Source organism: Schistocerca cancellata, chromosome 2 (assembly GCF_023864275.1).
Source record: "Schistocerca cancellata isolate TAMUIC-IGC-003103 chromosome 2, iqSchCanc2.1, whole genome shotgun sequence".
NCBI lineage: Eukaryota > Metazoa > Arthropoda > Insecta > Orthoptera > Acrididae > Schistocerca > Schistocerca cancellata.
In genome coordinates this window covers 267,114,947-267,124,759 of record NC_064627.1, presented here as the reverse complement: position 1 = coordinate 267,124,759, position 9,813 = coordinate 267,114,947, and the positions used below count along the sequence as shown (strand labels likewise).

Here is a 9,813-nt window from a genome sequence, read left to right as displayed (position 1 = left end):
CAGCATTTTAACTGCATCATGAGATGCAATAAAATCAAGTCATGTTCCGATAGAGGAAAGGGATGACCCAGCTTCGGTAGCAATTTTTTCTAAGTAGCAGAGTCAAATATAGGACGGCATGAAATAACGTAGAAAGTCCCCGTGATACCAAGACTACTAGTATATGGTGAGCTAACAGGATCCCATATACCGAACAAGTGAGGGAAGTGTGCTACATAATTCTATTAGGATTTCACGCTGCATAAGCAGCGACGAACCAGAAAGTTGCCAGTGTGCATGCAAGGTCAGCTGTTTCGGAATACGGAGAGCGACAAGTCGGGTGTGTTTTGCAGAGTCGTACCAGATGAGCCGCGATAGCGCTATGGAGAGGTACACAGGTCGCGTTGCACTGGTTACAGGCGCCAGCGCGGGCATAGGCGCTGCCATAACGCAAGCTCTGCTCCGGCATGGCGTCACTGTGGTAGGCCTCGCAAGAAGAGTCGACAGGATAAAGGTAGGCCATTGTTTATGCTATCCGAAACAAGCAAAAGCGTGCCTCCTTAGTTATGGGTCGTATTTGTGAGCTTTTCGTCCAGCATTTGTACATGCAAACTCTCACAGCACATCAACCTCATCAACGTCTCATGTTGCGGTCTTGCCTAGTGCGTGAGGTGCCGAAAGCAATAGTATGTGATGAAGTAAATCTTTATAACAGACTATCCAGATACTCCGGCAACGCTAGTTTCTTATTTTACAGAAATTTAAAAGAATCGTCATCCGCGATTGTTCTGTTTCTATTTTTCACTATTCTGTGGGCATTTGCATTTTATACCACGAAAAAATTTTCGGTTTTACTTTCAGATACTTGTGGTTTACCCTCGCTTCGATTTTTTTCCCAATTTTTTTAACAATCTACGACATTTCTGTCTGTGCTGTCTGTTGCTTTTTGTTATCTCTTCGGTTGCATAAGCGGGAAGCCGCGATCTGTGAAAAGGAACGTTGTAATGGTGTGGAAAATGGAAAAGAGCGTTTGGCGTCATTGGCCGGGAGGCCCCTTGCGGGGTAGGTCCGGCCGCCAGGGTGCAGGTCTTGTTACAGTCGACGCCACATTGGGCAACCTGCGCGCCGGATGTGGATGAAATGATGATGAAGACAGCACAACACCCAGTCCCTGAGCGGAGAAAATCCCCGACCCAGCCGGAAATCGAATCCGGGCCCGTAGGACGGCAATCCTCAAGCAGACCATTCAGCTATCTTTTTTTTTTTTTTTTTAATCTCATTTTGTTCGTTTTCGTTCGGGGCGGACGTCGCAAGACACCCGTTCAGTTCGTCGTTGATCAAAGGTTTCAAATGGCTCTGAGCACTATGGGTCTTAACGTCTGAGGTCATCAGTCCCCTAGAACTTAGAACTACTTAAACCTAACTAACCTAAGGGCATCACACACATCCATGCCCGAGGCAGGATTCGAACCTGCGACCGTAGCAGGCGCGCGGTTCCGGACTGAAGCGCCTAGAACCGCTCGGCCACACACGACCGGCCGTCGTTGATCCATTAACTCAGTTTTTTTTTTTTTTATTACAGAGGGCAGTTAACCCTCTGACCGAACACGCAGAGTTACCGTGCCGGCATGTACTCTAAATAAAAATTGCTGGAACGCAATGTCATAATAGAGCACTACTTACAAGGCAACGGCAGTAAAACTACACTAGGTTTACGAAAATATCTGGTGCGTGGGCAGTGATATATGGGCAGTCTTTTTTGGTTGACATTTTCATTCTCTGTTTTTGGGAGACTTGGGTGTACCCCTTTCAGAGCTTAAATGTACATATTTAAATAGAACTCACATCTACTCAACTTCAAGAAATAAGAAATGCACTGTAGTTTTACGTGAAAAAGTGTAGTATCTTTATGTAAATGCACGAGAGAGTTGAGTGAAAGATCCCAACTTTGCGCCACTATTTTGACTCTAACTTGTAGGGCCTAAGTCAGGGGCGGGCAAACGTTGCACGCGGCTCATGAGCGCACAGCGCTGCACGTGGCTCATGAGCGCACAGCGCTGCACGTGTGCTGCTCGCGTGCAATCGTCGAATGGGGCAGTGGCGACAGCCGGCAGGTTGCGGCAGTGTAGTACCAGGCTAAGCCGCGGACGTCGATGCGTAGCGACCACCACGTAGTGAACGTTGTATTTCAAGAACCGGAAAATGCAGAGTGAAACAAGGAAACGGAGATTTGCTATCTTTTAAAAAGTAATGGGAGAATGATTTTTTTCTTTGTGCAAAAACGTGAAAATTCTAAATGTTTAATATGTGGCAGTATTCTCGCTGGTCAGCGGAAGTTTAGTATTGAAGGCCATTACAACAAATTTCACAAGGACGAGTACAATTTATTGTCGGATTCTGAGCGGATGGGGAAATTGACTGAGCTTAAGAAGAGCGATCTGACGATACTAGATGAATCTGTCGTACTTGCTGTGGTCACGAGGGATCTGCGACATCCTTTCGTCATGTCTCTCATCTAACTGATTTAACATTTTATGGAGCACTGTTTTCAATTTTTCAGGACGACAACAATAATAGCCCAGCGGTAGGTGCAAGTTATAACATTACACTTAATATAGCGAGAGCCGGAAAACCATTTGCTGAATTAGTAAGTGTCGGTTAAGAGGAAACATCAGTGATGAAAATTTAAGTAACTGTTTGCGTTTGTCTGTATGTAGAAATTTTGTTCCACTCCACCTGTGATAATTAAATAAAACGTATCGTAGGTAATAGGTACTCTTTCAAAACACATCTTTCAAGCACTCCTACTAACCTTATTTTGTTCCACTCCAACTGTGATAATTAAATAAAACGTATCGTAGGTAATAGGTACTCTTTCAAACCACGATATCTTTCAAGCACTCCTACTAATCTTATTCCTTCATTCAATAAAGCAAGCTAGGAAACAAAACGCATTGCAGGGGAATGAGCGGACAGAAGGTATGGAGGGGAGGGGAGGTAAGCGGGTGGCCAGCTTGCCCCTGTGTGCACGCAGAACGACTGTTAACTGCACGGGTGCAAGTGCACCGCACACGTGCAGGATTCCTGCCCGCCCCTGGCCTAAGTGCAGTCGACTCGTTCAGAGTGTTCATTCTTCTTTAAAAAGTAATGCAGCTACAACCCAAATGATGGTTTCACCATTTTCATCTAGAAGTTTTTCTGATACTGGCGGTAAACCCTTGCCTCCTTGCAACTCGAGAAGTAACATTGCCAGGTATAGGAAAGGGCAAACTGTGTAAAATAAATAATGACGCTTTTTAGATGCGATTCGTAACATAACGTGAAGAGCAAGATACGAAAATGTTGAATGACTCATTAGTCCAGTGAAACTGTCAGAAAAAAAGCCTGTACCTTGCAAAAGGTGGGGTAGAAGATTTTATTTTTTTAACTCGTTCATATTGCTGGAAAGGTTACAAAACCAAGTTTTGCCAACAAAATTTCTCTTGGGAAAACTTTCTGCAGTCAAAAAACTTCGAAAATTTCGGACTTTTTTCAGTTTTTTCAAAATATCTCAGTTTCATTTGCTCCTATCGCTTTAACGTCTGCTTTCTTTTTTAAAGAGCACAAAATTCTCTACAAATTTGATTCTTACCTTTTTTCTACTCCCAGTATCTAAGGCACTACAGCGCGTCAAAAAATACCAATTTTTCAAATTTCGAGCAAAGTGGCAAATTACCTAATTTTTGAACACTGTTATTTCAGTTTCTATTTGTATAGTATAAACATATTACTCATCATGTTATTCATTGGCATTTACCATCTCACTCTGCTGCAGGGCCAGAACAAACAGCGTCATATTCAGTAACTACGAACACATTCACGTCGGATTGCGTGAAGTTTATTTATGTTACAATAAGTAATACGATTGCATGCTGGTGCCGTACATTTTCTACAGTTGATTGACGTTAATGATCATTTATAAGAAAAAGTATGTAGGAATTGTTCTTTAGCGGACAAAAGCGTATTTATTCTTTGGCGGGCGGAAGGCGATTATCTCTGGTGAGTGTTCACAGCGCGCTAACAGCTATTAGCATACAACAATAAGGGTCCTACAGTTTCATCTACATCTACATTTATACTCCGCAAGCCACCCAACGGTGTGTGGCGGAGGGCACTTTACGTGCCACTGTCATTACCTCCCTTTCCTGTTCCAGTCGCGTATGGTTCGCGGGAAGAACGACTGTCTGAAAGCCTCTGTGCGCGCTCTAATCTCTCTAATTTTACATTCGTGATCTCCTCGGGAGGTATAAGTAGGGGGAAGCAATATATTCGATACCTCATCCAGAAACGCACCCTCTCGAAACCTGGCGAGCAAGCTACACCGCGAAGCAGAGCGCCTCTCTTGCAGAGTCCGCCACTTGAGTTTGTTAAACATCTCCGTAACGCTATCACGGTTACCAAATAACCCTGTGACGAAACGCGCCGCTCTTCTTTGAATCTTCTCTATCTCCTCCGTCAACCCGATCTGGTACGGATCCCACACTGATGAGCAATACTCAAGTATAGGTCGAACGAGTGTTTTGTAAGCCACCTCCTTTGTTGATGGACTACATTTTCTAAGGACTCTCCCAATGAATCTCAACCTGGTACCCGCCTTACCAACAATTAATTTTATATGATCATTCCACTTCAAATCGTTCCGCACGCATACTCCCAGATATTTTACAGAAGTAACTGCTATCAGTGTTTGTTCCGCTATCATATAATCATACAATAAAGGATCCTTCTTTCTATGTATTCGCAATACATTACATTTGTCTATGTTAAGGGTCAGTTGCCACTCCCTGCACCAAGTGCCTATCCGCTGCAGATCTTCCTGCATTTCGCTACAATTTTCTAATGCTGCAACTTCTCTGTATACTACAGCATCATCCGCGAAAAGCCGCATGGAACTTCCGACACTATCTACTAGGTCATTTATATATATTGTGAAAAGCAATGGTCCCATAACACTCCCCTGTGGCACACCAGAGGTTACTTTAACGTCTGTAGACGTCTCTCCGTTGATAACAACATGCTGCGTTCTGTTTGCTAAAAACTCCTCAATCCAGCCACACAGCTGGTCTGATATTCCGTAGGCTCTTACTTTGTTTATCAGGCGACAGTGCGGAACTGTATCGAACGCCTTCCGGAAGTCAAGAAAAATAGCATCTACCTGGGAGCCTGTATCTAATATTTTCTGGGTCTCATGAACTAATAAAGCGAGTTGGGTCTCACACGATCGCTGTTTCCGGAATCCATGTTGATTCCTACATAGTAGATTCTGAGTTTCCAAAAACGACATGATATTCGACTTTAGTTTGGAGTGGCTTCCATTCAGTATATGTTGTGGTGCTGAAAATGAGTATGTCTGACATGAATTTGTGTTTCATTTGCGAAAAAACTGTGGTGAGTGGGACGCAATGTGAAAAAGAAGTCGGCTGGTGTGGCCGTGCAGTTCTAGGCACTTCAGTCTGGAACCGCGTGACCGCTACGGTCGCAGGTTCGAATCCTACCTCGGGCATGGAGGTGTGTGGTGTCCTTAGGTTAGTTAGGTTTAAGTAGTTCTAAGTTCTAGGGGGCTGATGACCATAGATGTTAAGTCCCCTCAGAGCACACTTATCGATTGTAGTGCTAAACGCAGGGAGTCTGCCCACACCCGTTTTTTGAAAACGCTCAGTGAAGTGATGTTGCATGAAGCAGGCTACAAGAAGTACATTAATGAGAGAATGATAGCAGCTACCCTTCGACAGCCTCAGGAACCAACAGGCGTGCTACGTCGGTCGCAGGAAAAAGGTCAGTTCAATTTCAAAGAGAAATGCTTCTTATTTGCAAAAGGGAATTCTGATGACTTTTTAACCAAGCAGTTAAGATTGCCATATGCCAAACGAAATTTTGTTTACAAAGTAATGAAACTGGAAGTGCAATCGACAGTATTAGAACAGGCTAAACGACGTGGTGATGAATTTGGTCAACAAGTGATAAAGCGGATTCAAAATGTAAATGATTTGGTTGCTGCAGATGGGTGATACCACAGATTTTGCTACAGAAAGTTCTTTCACCGTGTTTCAGCTACTGGACAGAATCGAGGTTACCGACCTGCAACACAAGTAGATGAAGGCATGGAGGCTATATTTGCCTACCTGGAAACCAATACGGAAGAATGTCAGTTTTCTATGGACGATCTGTTAGAGCAAATACCCACATTACCTCGTCCTGATATTCGAACTGTCAAGGCTCGCCATTTCCAGAAATATGGTGACGATGTGGTGATAGCTGAAACAGCTTCAAAGCCAGGCACAAGAAGATGCTGACGTTATGATTGTAACATCTGCCATTTCAAGAACCAAAGATTTTGGAAGTGTTGTCATTGTAGGAGAAGATGTTGATCTGCTTTTGCTCGTGACCGGTTTGGGGCAAGGCATTGAAAACTTATTTTTCTTAAAGCCAGGAAGAGGAAAAGCAGAAGACAAGTGGTTTTCCACTGCATCTTACAAGTATGACAGTGAATATATTCCGTTCACTCACGTCTTTAGCGGATGTGATGCAACATCCGCTTTTTTTGGTCAAGGAAAAATTAAGTGCTGCAATATTGTTGCGAAAAATGAACACCTAACCTCAGCGCTTTGCACGTTCAATAAACCACATGCTACGCCTGAAGAAATAATAACAACAGGAGAACAGGTTACTATCGCATTGTATAGTGGAGGTGTCAGCAGTTCCCACACACTAGACCATTTGCGGTACCAGCTATTCGCCAAGTCTGCCACAAAAAGCAAACTGAATCTTGCACGGTTGCCACCTACACAAGATGCTGCACAACATCATTCGTTGCCGACTTACCAACAAGTCCAAAGTTGGATGGGAAACTGGGAACCTCCTGAGAAATGGGGCTGAAATCACAGTGACCACGGTCCAATATTCGTTATAATGAGCCAACATCCAGCACCTGAAGCACTTCTTCACATTGTTCCACGCTCATGTAAGCTGGACTGTGGCGGAGTGTGCTCCTGCAGAAAAGCGGGTTTGAAATGTTCTTCAATTTGCAAGAAATGTATTAGGGTCAACTGTCAAAACGTGCCAAAATTTTTATGTGAAGACAGTGAAGAAGATGTTATGGAGGATGTTGAGGAACCGCTGACAAGATCAACGAATTTGCTGAGGCTGACTCGCTGTTTAAAGAAAAGGTCAATCTGGGATCAACTCTATGTATCCTGAATCCGTAACTCAAGGTATTTCTGGTGACACTGAGGAACCTGGCCCATCAAAACGTTGGAAGTGATGCTCATACCTGTCTCAAGTGCGCTAAAGTGCGATATTACAAGTATTACACACCCAGAACTGTCAACATTTTTTAGTAACTGACAATGCATTTTAATTGTAATAAAGCTACTTATTTTTAATGTCAACTGTGTGGCCTTTATACACAAGAATAATTACCTACGTAACTAGGTTGCCTATTGCACTAATAATAGTTCAGTTTCGTGAGACAATTTATTTTGTGTCTGTGTATGTATCTTAATGATGTATTTTTATATTTATAGTTTTACAAATGCCAAGGCTGAGGTGGCCCATAGTGAACTTCAGATAGTGATGTAAGAATCACAGTAGTTGGGTGCCCAGCAATCCTCATGTTGCATACAGAGAAATTGAATACCTGAAAGTGAGGTGGTAAATTCCAACATATAGCATGATGCATGTTGTATTTATACTACACAAACAGAAACTGAAAAAATAGTGTTCAAAAATAATGTATCTTGCCACTATGCTCAAAATTTGAAAAATTGGTGTTTTTTGACGCGCTGTAGCGCCTTAGATACTGGGAGTAGAAAAAAAATGGTAAGAATCAAATTTGTAGAGAATTTTGTGCTCTTTGAAAAAGAAAATAGACGTTAAAGCGATAGGAGCAAATGAAACTGAGATATTTTGAAAAAACTGAAAAATGTCCGTAATTTTAGAAGTTTTTTGACTGCAGAAAGTTTTACCAAGAGAAATTTTGTTGGCAAAACTTGGTTTTGTAACCTTTCCAATAATATGAACGAGTTAAAAAAATAAAATCTTCTACCCCACCTTTTGCAAGGTATATATGCATTTTGACTGGACTACATGATGAAGCGACTTTCTTGGCAAACTGAAGCTGTTGTTAGGACCTGGGAATGAAACCCGAAACACTGCCTTGCGTAGCAATGTTTTTATCACCTGTGTCCAGGCACGACCGACAACCCCGCTCCATAGTTTGATTTCTGCCAGTACCTCTCTCCTACATCTTCTTCACAACGGGCATCACAGTCATAAATATGTTGAATGACGGTGACATTTTTCCAGTGAGGCTGTATCATTTGTTGAAACCTCTTCTTACAATGAGTTATACAACTGTTTTCGAGTGTTTACCCAAAGCAAGGTGCCACAGGTCTGAAAACGTCACTAAACTCACACAGTGCGCTGCTATTCGTGATGCTTTATAAACTATATCAGAAATTTTGTGTGGGCTGGAACTATCTGTGTGACTAAGAAGAAGTGTTAATAAACACTACGGCATTAGTGGGAAAAGTCACGTTCGTTCAACCTCTCTTCTGCTTTTAAAACTTTACAGGCGTTCTCCTGCACATATATCTGAAGTAGCACTCGTTTCACTCAACTATGTATTACGGGAGCCCGCCCGGCTAGCCGCGCGGTCTAACGCACTGTTTCCTGAGCGGAAAGGCGTGTCGGTCCCCGGCACGAATCCGCCCGGCTGATTAGTGTCGAGGTCCGGTGTGCCGGCCAGACTGTGGATGGTTTTTCAAGCGATTTTCCATCTGCCTCAGCGAATGTAGGCCGGTTCCCTTTATTCCGCCTCAGTTACACTATGTCGTCGATGGCTGCACAAACTCTGTCTCCACGTAATCGCACTCAATAATTACTCTACCACGCAAACATGTCCACTTTTTGGCAAAAATTAGATGTATGCAGAGAAGCCTTCAGGATACTTAGGTGCAGCATCTATGCAAAAATCACACTTGTCTTACACATATTAGTGCTTTTACAGGCATACAGTTTTTCGTGTTCTTTGCAGTAACAACATGAGTCCAGGACTTATTATTGCAAGAAATGGCAGAAGGCAGCACCAAACGAACATACTCGGATCTTGTTTCATGTAGTGAATAGAATGCATGCCAGATGGCAGCACATCTGACGCCTGTGATCTTGTTACCTGTGTGCATTGTTGTAGCAGCTGCGTATACGTTGTCGTTTAGTTTTGTTTATAGAACACGTTTCTTTGGATTATCTATGCACAATGTCGAAGAAGAGAGGTGCGCCACCGGAACTATATAAAAGAAATGTTATAAAAGCTACCAGAACGAAGGGAATTGGTTACGTGAATCACAGTGGAAGAGAAATTAATGCTGTAAAAATAGGACCTGACTGTGGGTAAGTTCAAAGGCTATGTGAATTAATCCCTTGTCTGTGTATTTTTTACTTCTTAGAGGTTCCCATCTGTTCTAAGTTTTATGGTACGTAAATATCATATGGATAATTTACTCTATCAATAAAAAATAATTGATTTTACGTAAGTAACTTTTTTGCGAGTCTTTTACATTTTCTGACAATGGTATTCGTGTATTAATAGTGTTTCAGATGTAAGAAACTGTGTTTCAAGAGGATCTCTGAACATGAACAGATAGATGTATCCACTAAATTTCACGATTTTGAGAGTAAGAAGACACAAGATGGTTACCTTGCAGGGCTGATCAAAAAAGAAGACGTGGTACGCAGAAGACCCCGGAAAAGTGATGGCCAGCCTAAGCCAAGAGCACTAAATTATCGATATCACGT

At 42.6% G+C, this 9,813-nt stretch overlaps 1 protein-coding gene across 1 annotated transcript in view; it reads left to right on the top strand.

The window, feature by feature from the left end:
- The first annotated feature begins 361 nt into the window (after positions 1-361).
- Positions 362-9,813, top strand: part of LOC126145073 (dehydrogenase/reductase SDR family member 11-like) — a 60,730-nt gene continuing 51,278 nt past the window's right edge. The window contains exon 1 of the mRNA XM_049915530.1: positions 362-493. Coding sequence (XP_049771487.1) covers positions 362-493 — 132 coding nt within the window. The remainder of the gene's footprint in view (positions 494-9,813) is intronic.